This window comes from Pleurodeles waltl, chromosome 8, assembly GCF_031143425.1.
Source record: "Pleurodeles waltl isolate 20211129_DDA chromosome 8, aPleWal1.hap1.20221129, whole genome shotgun sequence".
NCBI classification, from domain to species: domain Eukaryota; kingdom Metazoa; phylum Chordata; class Amphibia; order Caudata; family Salamandridae; genus Pleurodeles; species Pleurodeles waltl.
The window spans coordinates 987,827,140-987,847,585 of record NC_090447.1 but is presented as its reverse complement, the minus strand read 5'-3'; the positions used below and the strand labels follow the sequence as shown (position 1 = coordinate 987,847,585).

General features: G+C 45.7%; 1 protein-coding gene across 17 annotated transcripts in view; it reads right to left on the bottom strand.

Annotated features, from left to right (window-relative positions):
* Positions 1–20,446, bottom strand: part of MYCBP2 (MYC binding protein 2) — a 1,769,078-nt gene that overhangs the window by 817,431 nt on the left and 931,201 nt on the right. For all 17 annotated transcript variants that reach the window (XM_069205243.1, XM_069205245.1, XM_069205247.1 and 14 more), the window contains one exon: positions 5,274–5,446. In XM_069205243.1, coding sequence (XP_069061344.1) covers positions 5,274–5,446 — 173 coding nt within the window. The remainder of the gene's footprint in view (positions 1–5,273; positions 5,447–20,446) is intronic.

Sequence of the window (20,446 nt, the reverse complement as noted above, 5' to 3'; positions counted from 1 at the left end):
AAATGTACTTTATTATAGTAACACTCAACTAGATTACTTATAGGCAGTCACCCAACTGGTGATAAGTACACACTATATATATATACACACGGTAGGTATTACGAATTAGCATAAAGAAACAACAAGCATGGGCAAGAAAAAGCAGAAAATAGCTACGGCTTTATGGGGGACCAAACCATATACTAAATTAGAGGAATGTGAAGTGAAGTCCCCCGCCCAAGAATGTGGAAATGTTAGAAGGGAGCTAGGAGAAATTGGGACCCTCAAAGTTGAGTACTTAGAGGACCCCCAGCGACCAGGAGAGCAGAAGTAAGATACCTGGTTTTTCCAAAGACTTAAAATGGGTCTTGGAAAATAAAGATTGCAAGACCAGGACCAGTCCAAGGGAACCCAACGGTGGATTCCGTATGAAGAGGACCTGTAACAGAAGGGGACAGAGTCTAGTCCACACAGGAGTATCCAGGTGGGGCAGGAGCCACTACCCACTCTTCTGTGGATGAAGATCTGGGTCGACGTGGGAAGATGAAGATCAGCAGTGGAGCCCAGGAGCAGCAGAGAGGTCCTTGGAGTCGTGCAGATGTCTCCAGGTCGCAGATAGTCAGTGGTCATGAGGACCACCAACAAGTCTTAGCAAATGCAAATCTGGGCAAAAGAGGATTTGCACAGAAGAAGAGGACCAGCAGGGTCCAGAGGACTCCACCCTTGGAGGGGAGTCCGGGGTGACCCTCAGCTGTCAGGAGAGCCAGCGGAAGCTGAGGCAGCCCTCACAGGCAACCCACTGGCAGCAGGCACAGAAAGTTGCAGTGAGGCCCAATCAGAGGACTCCCACGTCACTGGAGCAGCAAAGGAGAGACTGTCCTTGCAAAGATGAAGTGCTGGAGGCCGGGGGTACTTGGACCCTGAAGATCCCTTGGAGCAGGAGTCAACAAGCCTTTGTTGCTACAAAAGTTGCGGTGCACAAGGATACTGTTCTGAAGGAAGAGGCAAGGGCTCGCCGTCTCCCAGGTTGGACATCATGGAGAGAGGAACTAGAGGAGCCATCCACACCACCACCTGTGTTGGGAGATTCTTCTTGGAGCCGGAGGGTAAAAGATCCCAGAAGCCAGACGTCATTGCCTTTGGTGCATGCGGATGCAGGGGAGTGACTTTCATTTCAAGGGAGATTCCTTCTTGCTTCTTTGGTGAAGCTGAAGTCTTGATGACCCCAGAGGATGCACAGCTGTGAAAATGTTGCAATTGCTAGCAGGAGCCAGAGAAACAATGCTTGTTTGGTTCCTGTGAAGTTTAGCAGCGGTTCAGGTGGCCAGGTCAATGCAGAGTCTTGCAAGCCGAATCTGAGGACCCACCTACAAGGGAGTCCCTTAATAGCCATAACAGGTAGCTTGGACACTCTGCAGGGTGACCACCTACCAGAGGGGGTCACTGACATCAGTCACCTGTCCTTACCAAACAGATGCTCCCATGGGCCTCTGCACATCTTGTTTCCAAGATGGCAGAATCAAGTGGCAACCTGGAGGAGCTCTGGGCACCACCCCCAGGGAGGTATTGGAAAGGAGAGTGGTCACTCCCCCTTTCGTTTGTGTGCTTTCATGCCAGAGAAGGGACAGGGATCCCTGGACTGCTGCAAACTAGATTATGCAAGGAGGGCACCAAATGTTCCATTCAAAGCAGTCACCTTTCCCCCAGACCAGTAACACCTATTTCTAAGGGAGATGAGCTTGCATCCCTTCTCCCACAGGAAATCCTTTGCTCTGTCTTTTCCTGCTTGAGCTGGTCAAGCAGCAGGAGGGCAGAAACCTGTCTGAAGAGCTGCAGCAGCGTGGGCAGCCTACAAACACCAGCAAACTGGTAGGAGCAATACTGGGGGTCCTTTAAGGTGCCCCAGAGTGCATGGAATTATGTCACCAATAATGGCATTAGTACTGGGGTATGATTCTGACATGTTTGATACCAAGTGCGGGGAAGCCATTTTACCCATGTACTGGACACCTATGCCCAACTACATAATGGTAACTCCGAACCTCGGCATGTTTGGTATCAAACATATTGGAATCATACCACAATACAGTTGCCAGTATTTGTTGTATGATTTCATGCACTTGTGGGGGCTCCTTTGAGGACCCTCAGCATTGCTCCTACGAATCTTCTGGGGTTTTCCAGGCACCACGCACTGCTGCCACCCCATAGACAGTTTTCTGCCCTCCTGCTGCTTGACCAGCGTAAGCAGAGGGAGGCAGGACAAAGGATTTCCTTTGGGAGAGGGAGGCAACCCCCCTATCCCTTTGGAAATATGTGTTACATTGCTTGGGAGGGGTAGCCTCCCCAAGCCAACGGTATGCTTTGAAGGGCACATTTGGGGTCCGCCTTGCATAAACCGGTTTGTACCAGTCCAGGGATCCCCAGTCCCTGCTCTAGCACAAAACTGGACAATAGAAGGGAGAGTGACCACTCCCCTGTCCATCACCACCCCAGGGGTGGTGCCCAGAGCTCCTCCAGGTGGCCACTTGATTCTGCCATCTTCAATCCAAAGTGGGCATAGGCCCCTGAGACATCACATTCCCCTCCTGATAGGTGGTCACCCTGCTAGGTGACCAATCCCCCCTTCGTGGGTTATTTAGGGTCTCCCTCCCGGGTGTGTCTTCAGATTCGACATGCAAGATACCAGCAGGACTCTGCTTTGTTTACTTCATCTTCTGGTCACTGGAGCTGCAACTGGATCCTCCAAGAACTGACAATCTGCAACTCCAGCGACAACTCCGCTCTGCAACATTGTTTCTCCAGCTCCTTCCTTCAATTGCAACATTTCCCTGGCTGTGCGTCCTCTGGGGGTGACGGGTCTTCAGCCTGCACAAGATGGAATCTTCCTTGGAGGGAAGGAGTCACTCCCCTGCATCCACAGGCACCAACTGCAACGACCGGCTGCATGGATCCTCTCTCCTCCAGAACTGCGTGGATCCTGCCTCACTGGTGGGGGTCTGGAGTGGTCCCCTTGGTCCTCTCTACTACCCCTGTGCACCACCTCCAGCACTCTTACCTGCAAAGCACAGTCTAGCAGTGTGGGACTCTGCTCCAGGTGTGCAGAGTGGGCCTCACTGCGACTCCTGTGCCTGCCAGTCGCTTGTGGGGACTGCCTCCTCTTCTTGTGACTATATCAGCTGCTGAGGGTCACCTCAGACTCCCCTCCTTGAGTAAAGTCCCAGGGGCCTTGCTGGTCCTCTTCACCCTTGCAAAACCTTCTTCTCTGGCTCTTGCATTTGCCAAGGCTTGTTGGTGGATATCCAGCACCACTGACTGACTGCAACATGCCGCACCACTTCTGGAACTCCTCTTCTGCTCCAGTGCTGCACTGCCAACTTTCTTCATCTACTGTCAACCTAGTCCTGCATCCACAGAAGGGTGGGTAGTGGCTCCTGCCAGGGTTGATCACTCCAACTCAAACTGGACTTGGTCCCCTTTTTTGGCAAGTCGCCCTTCTTTCAGAATCCACCACTAGTTTTTCCCAGTCTTTTTGGGTCTTGCAAGGTCCTTTTCCAAATTTCTCCTTTGGGTTTGGGGAAAGAACAGATACTTCCCTCTTCTCTCCTGGTTGCTGGGGGCACCCTGGTACTTACCTTTTGGGGTTCTTAGTTCCTCCAGCTCCCCTCTACTTCCTTGAGGGGGGACAGCCTCTCACATTCCACTCACTTAGTATATGGTTTGGTCTCCCCCTAGGCCTTTTACTATTTTATACTGCTTTACTAGATACTATAAAACTTTCAAAGCTAACCACTGATTTGTAATATTTCCATAACAGTGTGTTTACTCACCTCCTAATGGTGTATTGCCATACAATATTTTAGTATTTGTGTTACCATAATAAAGTACCTTTATTTTTGTAACACTGTGCGGTTCTTTCATGTGTGTAAGTGCTGTGTGACTATAGTGGTATTGCATAAGCTTTGCATTTCTCCTAGGTAAGTTGTAGCTACTCATCCACAGCCACCTCTAGAGAGCCCTGGCTTCCTAGACTCTGTCTACATCTCACTAATAGGGGATATCTGGACCTGGTATAAGGTGATAACCCCATAGGTGCTCGCCACACACCAGGCCAACTTCCTACATATTGTACTACAGCAGGATCCGCAGGGTTTAAACCTGGTCTTATGTCAAGACATCCTCGACCCACCAGGACAGTTGACACTCAAAAATCTGCAACAAAAAGTAAAAAAAGATGAGTAAAAAATGACTGAGGGGTAGCTCTTCTTCGGATCAGTGCTAGGCTGGCACAAAAAGTACAAAACTGACACCAGCGCACCTCAGTGCCTCCTATAAAGGACCTGCAACGTCATATCCGGTGTGGTTGATGGCGACGACGGACGAGAAGCCGATCAACACCACTGAACGATGCGCAGGGTTACTGCTCAAGAAAAATATCTGGATCCAGACTGATGCCTTAGGGAAATTCTTAAGTAAGGAATCTGCAGTTAGATGTCTCTATCAGATACCAGCTTTCCTAGTGAATATATTGACACACCAGAGACAATGCTCCTAAAAAATATTGACAAAAAGTTAAAAAAAAAAAAAAAAAAAAGGTCAGCCAAAAAAGACTGGGGGTAGCTCTTCTCCGGATCCTTGCTGATTGGTGTGGAAAGAAAAGAACTGACTTCAGTGCACCGCAGTGGCAGCGCATATAGGTGCTATGCACATCACTTCTGGAGTGGACAACGCTGACGACGCCATGCAAAGCCAAACTCTGCCACCTACTGGCACTCATGAGGACTGCTCACAAAAAAATCTGGATCCAGTCTGATGCCTGGGAAAAATTCCAAGTTAAGGAATCTGCAGTTAGAAGTTTCTATCAGATGTGCATTTTTTCAGCCTGAACTCCATTGAGTGAAATTCCACCAGCTCTGTCCACCCATCAACGCTGAGCCTGGTGTGAGTGTCTTAAGCTAGATTCTAGCCTACAGTAATTGGCATATCTCATTGTCAAGGAGGCTTATGAGTTGACATGAGAAGGTAGTATGCATTCTAACATTCATCTGCTTTGCTCTGGCTCAACAGTAAATACGTGGTTTTCTAATGAAAAATATTGCATTGTCAAAGATGAAGTTGCTGGCTCCAAACCTGCTAATCCTCATTTTGAGTTTCAAATAGGTTTCTAATTTTTAACTTACTAGTAACAGAGATGGAAAAATGTGTATGCAAAACGCATCTTTTTATTACAGAGAAATGAGAGAACATGTTCTTCCTCGTAATGTAATCACACCTGCAACACAAACTACTGATGTTACCTTGCAAGACGTCCACCACTAGATCCTGGCATGCATGCTATAAAGTCCTCCAAAAAAGACTGCTCGTTACTCTGTAACTGTAGTGGAAGGTTGCCTTCAAGAGCCTCTAAGATGGTCGGAGAGTGCGACAGCACCAACCCCTTGCCAAGAATGCCAGAATGTGATTTGCACACCTGTTTGGAAAACAAATTCATTAGTTTACACAGGAAAATGTACCTCGTATTTACATTCTAATAAGCAACAATAGAAGAATTTATACAAAATGTTTAATAAGCAACAGTGAATTAGGTGAGCAATGGTGAAAAAGATTTAGCCCATTGCTCAGACCAATTTTTGTACATCTTGGACAGGCATGTTGAGACAACCACGCTCTTGTAAAATATCAAGAGGTAAGAATGTCTTCAGGGCTTGGCATGCTGCTTTTAACTACAGAGCGCTTGTATGGAGAGATCTTTTCAACTTGGTCCACAAGTCCTAGACCGGTCAAGTTTCCCAAAGGTTTTCTGAGGTGAGATACTGCAGGGTTCATCAGATGAAACACGTATCAGAACCCCTCATTGACCAGAAAGGTCTTTGCATCCATTTTGAGTTACAAGAAACTAACAGAAGTAACTTACTAAAACCATGTCACAAATCGCAAAACCAACACCTTCATACAGTTATCATCAATTAACAGCTCTTACAATGAACTAAACTCTACTGATCAATCAAGGCCTTTTCTAAAACAACAATCATATCTTCCAACAAAGAACTTGAAATGATCCATTACTTAGGATACACTTAAAAGTCAGTGACCTACATTGTGTAGTATGTGAAGCATTTAAAATCTAAGCGTACGTAGCACTCTACAAATACAGTGAGATAATGCTAAATCCAATTTCTAATAAAGGAAGGTCAGAAGAGAGGGAAGAAGTCTTAAAGTCTATATGAACTGTCAAAATCATCATTTCAAGTTTGACATCTTGTGGCAAGTCGTATATTGTTTGGTCACAGTTTTAGTTGGAAGCGGGAGACCCTTGTGATTTCCCCTCACTTTCACAGGTAAACACTGATGATACCTTTTTTCAGCAACATACACATCCGGGAGTCCACATTTCACTGTCTTAACTCTTTCCCTGCCTCCTTTTGTTTCCTTCATCTCCATTACATTTTGTTTTTAACTTCTTGAAAAAGCCCTCTGTTATCATAGCCGCTCCTACAAGTGCACATTTCAAGCATCAAGTCAAATCTTTGACTATCATATTTCAGTGAGTGGCTTGAGCACATATCTGGATGGACTCCTGCAGGGCAGGACTTTTTACTGAAGGAAGAGGGATAAGATGCAGGTGTGATACCCTCTGTATTAGTCAAATTTCAGTTTCCATACTTCTAATTTGTTGAGGCTGATCTAAAGTTTTGATGAAAATAAACTGTTAGATTCCCAAATCCTAAATAAAACATTCTAACAATAAATTCTGCAACAAAAAAAAGGGCCAGGTGAGAAAGGGTCATACACACTAGAAGTACCATTGTGTGGATGAGCAGCCAAGACTTATCTAGGAGACATGCACAGCTTATGCTATACCACTATAGCCGCACAGCAATCTCACACATGCAAGAACCACAGTTACAAAATTAAAGGTACTTTATTATGGTAACACAAATACTAGAATACTTCTAGGCAGTCCCCACAACTGGAGGTAAGTAAACACACCAATTATATATACAATAGCATTCACTCAGGTGCATAAAAGCAACAAGCATTGGCAAAAGAATTAGAAAACAATGAGGAGCCCTAGAGAAGGGCCAAACCATATACTAAGAAAATGGAATGCAGGATACAGTAACCCCACCCAAGGATGTGGAGTCGGTAGAGGAGAGCTGAAGGAACTAGGAACCTCAAGAGGTAAGTACCAGAGTGACCCCAAGCAACAAGGAGAGCAGACGTAAGTAACTGGTTTTCCCCAAAACTAACAGGAGGACATAGGAAAAGGATAGACCAGACTGGAAGAACCTAAAGGTAGATTTTGGCAGAAGAGGACCTGCAAAGGAAGGGGACTAAGTCCAGTTCGTGATGGGCTGTCCAGTCATGGCAGGAGCCACTACCCACCCTTCTGTGGATGAAGGACCAGGTTGACGGGGAAAGAGGATGACCAGCTGTGAAGTGCAGAGGAGTCCCTGAAGCGATGCAGATGGTGTCTCACGTTGGTTGTCATGTTGCAGTGGGTGAGTGGTGACAGAGAGCCACCAACAAGCCTTGGCAAATGCAAAAGAAGATAAAGAAGAATTGCAAGTCAGAAGAGGACTAGACCCTTTGAGTAGAGTCCAAAGTGACCCTAAGCCTTCGGGAGAGTTACAAGAAGAGGAGGTAGCCCCCACATGCAACCCACTGTCTGCAGGCATAGCAAGTCACAGTGGGGCCCACTCAGCACACCTGCAGAGGAGTCCCACGTTGCTAAAGCAGAAGGGAAGACACTGTGCTTGGCAGGAAGAAGTGCTGGGGGCTAGGCTACACAAAGCCTGAAGTTCCCTTGGAGCAGGAGCAAACTGCAAGAGTCGCGGTGCACAGGAGTACTGTCTGCAAGGAGGGACAAGGGCTTACCATCTCCCAAGTCGGACATCTGTCAGAGAGGATGAAGGGGACCATTCCAGACCACTACCTGTGATGCAGGCTCCAGACAGATCCGGAGGAGAGGAGCTCTACGTAGCCGGTCGCCTTTGCAGTTGGTGCCTGCAGATGTAGGGGAGTGACTCCTTCACTCCAAGGAAATTTCCTTCTTACTTCTTGGTGCAGGCTGGAGTCTAGTCGACCTCAGAGGATGCACAGCTGGGGAAATGTTGCAGTTGCTGGAAGGAGGGTGAGAAACAATGTTGGAAAGTGAAGTCATTGCTCAAGTTGAAGATTGTTGGTTCCTGAGGAGTCCAGTTGCAGTTCCAGCGACCAGACGATTAAGTAAAGATGCAGAGGAGTCCTGGTGAAATCTTGCACGTCGAATCTGAGGACCCATCCAAGAGAGAGATCCTAAATAGCCCAGGATGGGGGACTGGTCACATAGCAGGGTGACTACCTATTAGGAGAGGGCTGTGACGTCACCTGCCTGACCTGGCCACTCAGATGCTCCCAGGGACCTCTGCCCATCTTGGATTCAAGATGGCAGAATCAAGTGGGCCCCTGGAGGAGCTCTGGGCATCACCCCTGGGGTTGTGATGGACAGGGGAGTGGTCACTCCCCTTTCCTTTTCCAGTTTTGCACCAGAGCAGCAGCCGGGGGTCCCTGTACTGGTGCAAACAGGTTTATGCAAGGAGGGCTCCAAATGTGCCGTTCAAAGCAAACCTGCGGCTTGGGGAGGCTACGCCTCCCAAGAATTGTAACACTTATTTCCAAGGGAAAGGGTGTTACCTCCATCTCCCACAGGAAATCCTTTGTCCTGCCTTCCCAAGCCTGAGCTGGTCAAGCAGCAGGAGGGCAGAAACCCATCTGAGGGGTGGTGGCAGCACGGGCTTCCCAGAAAATCCCAGGTGACTGGTAGGAGCAATACTAGGGGGTCCTCTATGGAGCCCCCAGAGTGCATGGAATCATACAACCAATACTGGCAACAGGATTGGAGTATGATTCCAACATGTTTGATACCAAACATGCCAAGATTCAGAGTTACTATTATGTAGAAGTACACAGGTAAAATGGCTTCTCCGCACCTATGAAGTCCAGTGCAATGGAACTGGAGTTCACAGGGGCATCTCTGCTCATGCAGGGGTGCCCTCACACATAGGTACCTGCACCGGAGCCTCTGGGGTAGGTGGGTGAACCAAATGTGTGACTTAGTGTCCTGGTGTAGAGACCTGTGGTGAAAGGGTGCATGAACCTTTTCACACATGCTGCAATGGCAGACCTGCAGACACATTTTGCAGGGGGCTCTCATGGGGGCCATAATAAATGCTGCAGCCCATGGGGAACCCCTGGTGCCCATATGTCTAGGGTACCTAAGTACCATATACTAGGGACTTATATGGTGGCAGTCCAAGCATACTCCTAGCAGGCAAAAAGTGGGGGTAACCATGCCAAAAAGAGTGACTTTCCTACACAATATTGCCATCAGACTTTCACATTTGTGGGTATAATTCAATATTCCGTGGAAGATATTGTATCTTTTCATATTTCTCAGGGTTGACATTTGCATGATGGGGAAATGTGCAACATTCTTTTTGGTAAATAGCCAACACTACGTAGCACAGACTACGGAGCAAAAGCCTTTCTCCTGGATTGCACTGGTGTGGATCTCTATTTCTGAGGGTCACCACAAAGGAGCATGTGTAAAAGGCATTAACAGCTTTTACACATCTTTTTTAATTATACATGTCACTTAAAGCTAGAATGAGTTTTGATTATCTTCAATACAAATGTGCGAGGGACGGTTAAGGTGCTAACATTCTCTACTGATAAAAGAACAAAGGAATCAACACTTTCAAGTTCAGTAAAGTAGGATTGTATCTGGAGGTTGCAGGATGGCATATAGATTATCTTGAATATTGTTTAGTAACAAAGAGATATTGTTATGTGCTACTGACAGAAAAAAGTAATTCATCTCATAATGCAATTCTATTGAAACAAACTGTAAAATGTACCCTGTTTCTAATGAAGTAGGCTTTAAGGAATGGACAAACATGTAACTTCAACAAACACTGGCAATGCCATTGGACTGGGTTTTGAAGGGTTTGTGTTAATGTATAGATTTATTGCTTAATGTATAAATCTGTTGAAGCAATGCAATAGGGTTTATATAACATAACTCCCAAAGCATTAGAGAAGGAAAAGGAATGTGGTTTTAGTTGCTTTTTATGTATTGCTGCTTTAATGTGTTTTGAGTACAAATTTTAGGTATGTGTGTCTGTTGAAGAGAATGCATGCATGATTGAGTAAGAGTATCAATGATGTAGTGTAGGAACAGAACTATATGCTGTGACAATTTCTATGATATAGTCCTGTATTCCAGTCACATGCCAGAGATGGGCATCATATGGCCATGTACTCCAGGTGCAGAAGTTGGACATACTATCTTCATTTTAATACATCAAGTCGGAATTCAAAGTAACATGCTAGTGGAGTGGAAACATATGTTTTGTTATTTCTTCTTTGCCGTTTTGGCAATTATGCTTTATTGTAATTTTAAATATGTCAATAGCTAAGCTGATAGTGGGTCGAAGAGAGAAAACAAATCACCAGGAAGTTGCCAACGAAAAATGCAAAATACATTTGTGAAGACCGACCCAATGAAAAAAAAATATGCTAAACAGATATATTAAAAACTTTTTTTTTTAAGCAACATAACGTGCAATTTTCCTTTAATCCGGTATAAAACTGGTTAATCACAGTAACGTTAAACGTCGAAAATCTCGATTTTCTCTGTCTCATTTTATGATTTGTTGAAGAGCATGTCGTGTTAAGGGTCTATGTTTTCACCCATCATGAGTGGGTCGTTTTTCTTTCAACACCTAAGATGTAGCAGGAAAAACACACAACACAAAAAAAAAAAAGCGTCACCCTGCATGTGTGTCTCAAGTTGCCTTGTGAGATGTCCTTCGCCCTCATCGCTCGTGATTTATGTTTGGAAATTCCACAGTCCTTACTTTGCGCTAAACATTTGCACACAAATAAGTAAAAATTGAGAATTTGACTCCATTCAAAGACACAATTCACATCCATTTGTAACAATAATTTCTGTAACTCGAAAACTGATTCAATCAGCCCTTGGAACTCAAGTTTTCATTTTTTTGGAGCAAGGGGCAGATAAACTCTGAAAACATTTTTTTTTGCCAGATCCAATTTTTTTCTCCAATTGCCTCCCTTTTAAAGAGCTTGTGATTGCTCCTTTGACATGTTTTCAAAATACCACCGCATGTCTGATCTGGTATACTCACAGGAGTAAAGTTAGGGCAATGCAAGGGATCAGACGACAGTGATAAGCATTTGTTTTTCTCACAGAGGCAATAAATGAGAGACACACTCAAAGAATAGATCCGAGACCAATTTTGAAAAATAACTATCCTTTTTATATATATTTTGGAACCAAGAAAAATTAGGTACTTTTTTTAATGAATTTTCACAGGTAAATAAAACTTTTAAAGCTGTGCACCTTTGCGCACAATGCAATCCTATGGAAGGAAAAGTCAGAGATGCATAAAGATGCATACAGTTGGTTTCAGGGGTTAACATTCAGGGTTTGGAGCTGTAGTGGGCCAAGGTCCAAAGTACTACCAGCATAGGGGAATAGCTGGTTTTTCGGAACCCATGCTGGGCGGCTCGGGTGCAGAGTGGTTAGGGCAGCTGGGGTGGTGCGTAAAGATGCTCCTAGCGGTTAGGGGCCAACAGCTGGCATGAGCAAAATCAGAACTGCTGGGCTAGTCACTAAGAGAGTCTCAGTAGTGCTGACGTCTCTCAACAGCTGCTCGGTCATGGTGCAGTGGGAATCCGGACTGGACTCACACTCCTTGTGCTTGGTACAGGGCACCCGGTACCGTGGGGATTGGTGCTGCACAGCTCCGGTTGGCCCTAGTATCTTCACACTTGGTGGGGAGACAGATCTGGTTTTCCAGAACAAGAGTACCTTCTCCTGGTCGTCTGCAGTGTAGGTCTAGCCGGGGAGCTGCAAGGTGGTGGACCGCACTCTGCTTGTCAGTGTCTGCGGGCTGCAGGGAAGTAGTTCCTCTACTTCAAAGGAGACTTGCAGCGATTTACGAGGTGCAGGCAGGCTACCCGAGGCTTTGGTAGTTCTCAAGCTTCCAGGACGAGTCAATCTGTCCCAATATTGAGAGTTAGCGAGCAGGAAGGGTTTTGCACCAAAAGTTCCCAGCTCTTCTGCTGTTCTTGCCAGGAAGTGACGTTTTGTCCCTTTTCCCTTGATTCGTCAAATTTGAATTATCGGGTTCAGGGGTGCCAACTAAATATTCAATTTAGGGGCATTAAGGGGAGTGACAAGTATCAACCCATTGGTTGCCTACCTTTAGGGTGTCTAAACCAGTTATATGACCACTTCCGATGGGAAGTGGGCATAACCCTGACCCTAGAATGCTAATTCCGTCCAAAACAAGATGTAGGAATCTGAAAAATCGTGTCCACACCAGCTAGTCCACCTTAGGGGTGGGTCTGGTTTAGTGTGGGGACACCTCCTAATCTTACTAATTGTCCCTCCTGTCTTCCCATCAAGAAGTGGGGTCAGGACAGGGGGTGGTCATCTCATCCATCTGGAGAGACCTGAGTCACATGACAAAGGGGGGCTTGTCCTTTGAAGCTTCCCACTCTGGAATGTCCAGAACTGACTGGAAGAGGTGATAATGCCTCTGCCACAGCAGACTTTATTCCTGGCCTCTGGGAGCGCTGGCTCTCACTACATGAGGTCAGAAGTCTGTCTAGGGTGGCTGTGCTGGGTCAAATCAGTCAGTCAACAGACTAGTAGTTGATTATGTTTGCATGGGGCACCTCTAAGGTGCCCTTCTGGGTGCATGTATTAATAAATCCATCACTGGAATCTGTGAGGGTTGATTAATACGAAATGTTTGATGCCAAACATCCTTAGATTCAGTGAAGCCATTATGTAGCTGGGGAACTCGTATTGACCAGTATCCAGCAAATGTATCTAAAATGGCTTATCTGGCAACTTACTATATTTAAGAATTGACCGGATGATTTTTCTCTTGCTCCAGGATCAGACCTATCTGTCCGTACCCTGTGAGATCAAAAGAACTGAGATATTTGGCTGCCCCAAACCTGTCGATTAATTCATGAGCCCTAGGAATTGGGTGTGCATCAGTTTTGGTTACAGCATTGAGGAACCTATAGTTCACACAAAACCTCAACTCTTTCTTTCCACTCTGGGCATGAGGTTTAGGAACTAAGACAACTGGGCTGGTCCATGGGTTCTCACAATTGTCAGTGACTCCCAATTCCAACACCTTGCTTACTTCAGTTTTGATGCTCTCCTTGACATGATCAGACTGCCTGTAGATTCTGTTTTGGCAGGAAGGCTGTCCCCTGTGTCCACATCATGTGTACACCAGTTGGTCTGACCAGGGGTCAAAGAGAAGAGATCAGCATACTGACGGAGTACTTGCCTGTAGTCAGCCTTTTGGTGGTCAGTGAGGGTGTCTGAAAAGACTACTAATTCAAATGATCCATCTTTAGGGTTGATGGAGGGGAGGTCAGGGAGAGGTTGGCTCTCTGCTTCCTGTCCCTCATCAGTGACCATGAGAATGGACATTTCAGCCATGTCATGACAGAGTTTAAGGCAATTGACATGGATGACCCTCTTCGCAAGTCTACCAGATAGGTGACTTCCCCTTTTCTTTTTCGGATAGGGCAAGGCCCACTCCATTTGCCCTGGAAAGCCCTAGAAGCCACAGGCTCCAAATCCCACACTTTCTGCCCTGGTTGACACTCCACCAGTGCAGCCTTTTGGTCATACCAGAGCCTTTGGAGTCTTGCTTGGCTGGCCTCAAGGTTTTTGGATGCGTTTTTCACATACTCAGCCATTTTGCAGCAAAGGCCAAGCACATAGTCCACAACGACCTAAGAGCAGGACGCCAGCATAGAAGACTGCAGACACCAATTGCTTTGGCCCCAGCCCTACTGGCCTGTCTGCTGCCCTCGATGATCCTGCACCAAAAGACGACCTGTCCTGCACTACAGTGACCTCCAAAGCTATGGGAGGGCTGCCTTCCATCGCCAAAGATCAAGATCCCTGAGAAACAGTGTACCTGTTTAAAGAGAAAGAACTCTGTCCTGAGGAACCGCAAAGCCACCTCCGACCTTCCTCTGCACCTGAAGCCCACAGCCTGAGTCCAAGTGGCTCATAGGTCCTGTGAAGGTTCCCCAGTGATTGGGTCCACCCTGGGCTGACCCCTGCCTGACTCTGCCTCAAAGCCTGCAGCATCATACCAAAGGCTCTCCCCGACTGCAACCCGCCAGGGAAGCTATTTCCGATGTCAATGGGACAACTCTGCACCTGGAACCCCTGGATCTTAGGAAGCTGGACCGTGAGTGTTCCTACATCCCGTAGCATCAGAACTTACCTGGGCAGCTGTAGGTTTTCTTTGTTCATTTGCATTGGGCGCCCAACTCTGTGTTGGCTCTCTGCACCCAGTCGCTCCTGTGCCGCTAAGGGTGTAAGTTTGGTGCTGCCTTGTGCCCCTGTGCTTACCTCAACTCCCAGAGACTGAGCCCTGGCACCACTTTATTCATCTGTGAGAAGCACATCTTCAGTTACCCCCAGTCTCCTTTGGTTAACATTGGGCCCACAACGCTTGGTTGCCACTCTGCACCCTGCTGCCCCTTTGCCACTGAGGGTGCACTCTTAGTACTGATTTGAACCTTTATGGTGTTAACCTAAAACCCCACAGACTGGATTTGTAAGTTGTGTGCTTACCTGAAAAACTGCATTTTTCCCCCCATAGGTTAACACTGCTGAACTGAAAAATTGCACTGTTGATTTTTGAAACTACAAAGTATTTATACTTGTAAATCTATTTACCTGATTACTAAGTTCTTGGGCATGAAACCTGTATAAAAATTATTATTTTTCTAAATTGGTCTCAGATTTATTCTTTGAGTGTGTCTCATTTATTGCCTCTGTAAGTACAACAAATGCTTAGCACTACCCTCTGATAAGCCTAACTGCTCTTCCACTCTACCACAAACAGAGCATTAGTCCTATCTACTTTTGCGTCTGCAATACCAACTGCGGATCCAGTGGACTCTCTGCACGGTGTACTTCATTTTAGGGCACTATATAGAGAGTCAGCCTCCTACAGATGGCGACTGAGTGGTAAGCCTTTGCTGTGGTCCGGTCCCTGAAGAAGCCAAGGGCATACTTGTTTGGCTCTCACTTCATTGTTCAAACTGACCACAGGCCTCTCAGATGGCTTATGCAGATGAAAGGTGAAAACCCTAAACTGTTGAGGTGGTCCATCTCCCTAAAGGGAATGGACTTCACAGTGGAACACAGACCTGGGACTGACCAGGTGTGGTCATGTAGGAAAGCATTCCTTTTTGGCATGGTTACCCCCACTTTTTGCCTGGTACAGGATGTGATTTCTACTGAAAGTGCAGTGGGTTCTGCTAACTAGGTCCCCAGTGCAAGATCTCTTTCTCAATATGTACAGTTGTTTCCCCCCTGTTGGCACAACCTTTAGCACCCACTGTATGTCCCTAGTAAATGGTACCCCTGGTACCAAGAACCTGGAGTACTATAGAAGGTCCCTAAGGGCTGCAGCATGTATTGTGTCACCCTAAGGGACCCCTAACCAAACACACACAGTGCTCCCATCGCAGGCTTCGTGTCTTCGAGCAGACAAAAGTGAAAACATGACCTGGCACACAGCTTGTGTGCCATGTCCCCCAACACTGCATGTAATATATCTAAGTCACCCTCTAGCAGGCCTTTAAGCCCTTAGGCAGGGTGCATTATATTGCAAGTGAGGGCATATCTGCACAAGCAGATATGCCCTTACTATGACTGTCGATTCTCAGACATAGTAAGTGACCCGGGAAGTCATTTTAAGTACATGCGCCGGACACTGGTCACTACAAGTTCCCCAGCTACATGATGGCTTTGCAGAAGATAGGGATCTTTGGTATCATCTTTTATTGGTGAATCAACACTGATGCCAGTGTTGGATTTACCAATACATGCACCCAGAGGACACCTTAGAGGTGCCCCTGAAAACCTACCAGCTATTAGTGTGTTGATTGACTTGTCCTGACCAGTTCAGCCATCTTAGCCATGTTTATGATCCCCTTATGTGACAGCCAGCGCTCATGGTGGCCAGAGACAAAAGCCTGCACTGGGTGGGGGTGTTGACACCTCCTCCTGGCAGGATGGCATGCCAGAAAGCTTCAAAGGCCTAGCTGCCTATTTAATGTAACCCTGGTCTCTCAAGATGGCGGCGATGACCAACCCTCCTGTTCCAACCCGCACCTGTTGGCAGCAAGACATGTAGGAAAATTAGTTATATTAGGAGGTGGGCCCACCTCATGCCTGTTCCACTCCTAAGGTGGACAAGCTGAAGTGGACACCACTTTTTGAATTCCACCATCTTCTTTTGGGTGGAAGTAGGCCTCTGGGGTCAGGGATATGTCCACTTCCCAACAGAAGTGGTCATAAACAGAGTGTAGTCACCCTAAAGGTGAGTAACCCATTGGCTGCCACCTGGAACTGTCTGCAACGGCACTAAATTTAGTATTTAGGTGGCACACCTGAACCCAAGAACTCAGATCCTGACGGCCTAAGAAGCCCAAGGACACTGAAGAGTTGCACCCGTAGAAGAGAAGGAAAGCAGCAGCTGACCTGGCACCAATCCTGATGGCCTGTCTGCAACCTTCGAAGGACTCTGCACCAAAAGATAGCTCGTCCTGCGACTGAGCCTCCCGAAACCCAGGAAGACTGCCTGCCTTTGAAAAAGACTCAAGACTCCCGTGAGCAGCAGTCCTGCTCCCTTACTAACTCTAAGGAAAGGACTCTGCAGCCTCCAGAACTGCAAAGACCCAACACCTGAAGTCACCACTGCACCCGCCGTCGTCGACCCGAGTGGAGCTCCGGTGCCAGCTCACCAGAGCCCATCGTGGTTCCACTAATATCCTAATAGATGGCAGTGGGCTGTAATTCAATGCACCTAACCCCTTACTTCTTCCTTATATATCAAAAGGCTTTTTCAGAGATAGGAAATTGTGTGCACTCATACACACACCTGCTGCCAAGGTGCATTCCTTAAAAAAGGGGAACATTAAAGAAATACAAATGATGACGCACCACGAGAACCATATTCAAAAGTCCAATTCTTTAGTTTGAGTCCATTGAAATCTCTTTATTCTTTTTTTGTTTTGTTTTTAAGCACAGCACCTTTTCATTACATAGCAGACAACCAATGCGTTTCGTCCTTTAAAGGAGGAATTCTTCAGGGCTATTCAGTCCACCATATTCCAACAGTATAGTCCATCTAGCAATAGTATCAAAATCCTCCACTGTCTGCACCTTCATTGATATCCATCAAGGTAACAACAACCCTTGCTCGCCACCCTTATATGGGGGGTTAACTGATTTATCTATCCATTTATGAAGATCATTAGCAACCTTGGTGTGAAAGAAATCAATATTAAGATGTGCCCTAGAAGGTATAAAAGTAGAAGTTGGTTTTAAACCACTATTCACATACATTTTCTCTTCAATACCTAAATCTGTTCTTAAAGCACCAATATCCACCAGTTCATTGCCAGATAATGACATCACCAATTGCAGATCATGTAAATCAGATATAGACTGCGTTGGAACCAGTACAACCTCCAAAGGTTGAACCAGTGGTATATACAAAGCATTAAAATGATCCTATAGTTTAAGCAAACGTATACATTTAAACCGATAAACAAAAAGGTCGACCGGATCATTTGTTTATGTGGGACAAAAGCCCAAACCTTTGCTCAATAAATCACATTCAGCTTTGTTAATAGACCGACTGGACAGGTTGACAACAATCAATTCATCATGATGTACTGAATGGTCTAGACTGTCATGTACAGTTGACATCCTTATACCCCCAGGTCCTTCTTCAACTAGTTTTTCTTAGTTTCACCCTTCCTGGACTCCGAAAGTTGCCTGTAGCCTCTGCATGCAGGCCCCCCCAGTCCTGCAGCCTCTATGGTGAGAGAAACCAGACACCTGAAGCAACCACTGCACCAGTCTACGGCCCGATCTGAAGTGGGTCCTTGGTGTCGACGATGTCCCCCAGCTCTCCTGAGCTCGAGTCCACTGTGGTTTCAACCCTCCTGGACTCCACAACAATGCTTGCAGCCTCAGACCAAAAGACCTCTCAACTGCAAGTGCTCCCACACACAAACCCCTACACCAAAGGACACCCATGCATCCGTCACCCCTGGGCCTTGGAGAAGAGGGCCAAAGATGCCCCTACATCCCCGAGTACCCCATGTCTGTTACCTACCTGTTGGTTTTATCAGACTAGCTTCCTAGCCAGAGCCTCCAGCCTTTTTCCCCCAAGGAGACCAATCCCCACTGAAATACATTGGGCATCCGATGCAGTACTACACCTCCATATCCAGCCGCCACAGTGCTGCTTGGACTGACCAGCTGGATTGGTCCTGACCTTAAGTATCAGTGTTTGGTCTTGTAAGTTGTTGCAAAGTACGTTTGCTGAACTTGTTTTCCTCCCGTTAACACTGAATAACTCCAAAATTGCACTGTGCCCAGTTTTGCACGCTAGACAGGCAATAAGGTCTTGCAAATATACTGCCCTTTACACTACTGTCCTTTACTATTTGCAATACACTGGGTATCTCTTCCATCCCCTTTTGTGGTGAAAAGATACACTAATTGCTTGTGAACTGTTCTAATAACAAATTCCTTCCCCCACAAAAAGATATTCAAATATTGTGCTCCTCACCACAAAGTCAAAGCTTCTTTTTCTTTTGTGGAATGTGACTTGATCTCCCCTAAATTCTAGAGGCAAAAGCAATGGTATCCTCCGTCCTATCATGCCTTTTTGGCATAAGAACTGCACCAAGCCCTACATTACTTGCATCAGTGGAGATGATACACAAGTCATTGATATCAAAAGATTTAAGAGGATAAGCCATAACAAATTTCTTCTTGATCAACTCAAAATTAATTTCACATTCTTTGTCCCACACATACCTCACATTTTTTAAGAGCCTCCACAAGATTGCAGTTTTATCTGAGAAATTGATAAAATAAAATTTGGCATATTATTCTACCAAGCCGAGGAATGAGCAAAGCTGGCCTTTGTCCTTGGGTTTTGGCACACTTTGGATAGCTTCTAGAATCTTCACTTTAGGCTCAACCAACTTGCCTCACACATGATGACCCAAATAATCCACAGCATCCTGGAAAAACAATTTTTTCTGTTTTTTTTATTTAATTTAATTTTTTAGAGTGAATCTACTAACATGAATTATCTCAAACACACCCTCACTGTGTTGTCATGTTCCACCTCTTTCTCACTAAATATTAAGATGTAATCTTGAAAAATCGAGATTCCCTTTGGTGCTCTTAAATAAATTGTTCATTAACCATTGGAAAATGAATGATGCAGACGGCAGACCAAAGGGTATACAGGCATAGCAAAATGCTCCTTCAGACGCAAAGAATGATGTGAAGTGTCTGGAATCCTTGCTCAACGAAACCTGATAAGGCAAGGATTGATCTAGAGAAGTGAAGAATCTAGCACTACCCAAAGTTGCCAGAGTTTCACCTATGTTGGGTAGGTGTTGGCGATACACCCAAATATTAGAATTTAAATCTCTCAGTTCTACACTAAGTCTTAAAGACTTACAAGCTTTAAGTGCTAGAAATATAGGTGCCAGCCATTCTCTCCCTTCAATAGCTTCGATTATACCCATGGAATACAATCTCTCTAATTTAAGTTTCAATTCCTCACACAAGCTTAATGTCTCTTTGCATACCTTGTGGGCCACTGCTTGTGCATCTTCCAAGAATTATGCAATGCTAGACACCCTTTAGCTTACCCAATATTCTTTCCATGAGTTGCTATACGTGGGTGAGTTGCTGACACACCATACTTAAGATGAAACCAGCTCTTGTGTCACTATTTTTCTTTTTAAACCTTTCCAGGATGCACTCAAACCGCAGTTGCAGCAACTGTGTGAAATTAATAACAAGAATGCCAATACAAAGTATTACCTTGAATTTAAGTGTGCTTGTCACAGAGTGTTGATGCAGGCTTGGTACTTAGCACAAACCATGTGTCATTAACCTAAATTTAGGTGTGCCTGTCTTGGACTTTTGAACCAGGCTATTACATTGCATAAATCAAGGTGTGACCAAGAAATATGCCACCGAGCACGCAGATTCCTTAAGCTTCAAAGTATGAGTCCATTTATTAATAAAGACAAACTTCAGTAATTCACAAATTCCATATGCAAACGCAGAGAGAAGCAGACATGTGTTTTGTCTATGACGACTTTTTCAAGGCTGTGTATTTTTCAAGGCTGCGTTTTCAACTATGCTGTTGAAGCCGGGAAGCAAAGTAAAAACTATTTCAATATGCGAGAAAAGGTTGTTCAAATTTTGCCAGTGAGTCCCTGTCAGATGGAAGTAAGTCTCCTTTATTGGAGTCAAGTAAATATTTTCACGTCGTAGCGATAATAGTGAATGTGG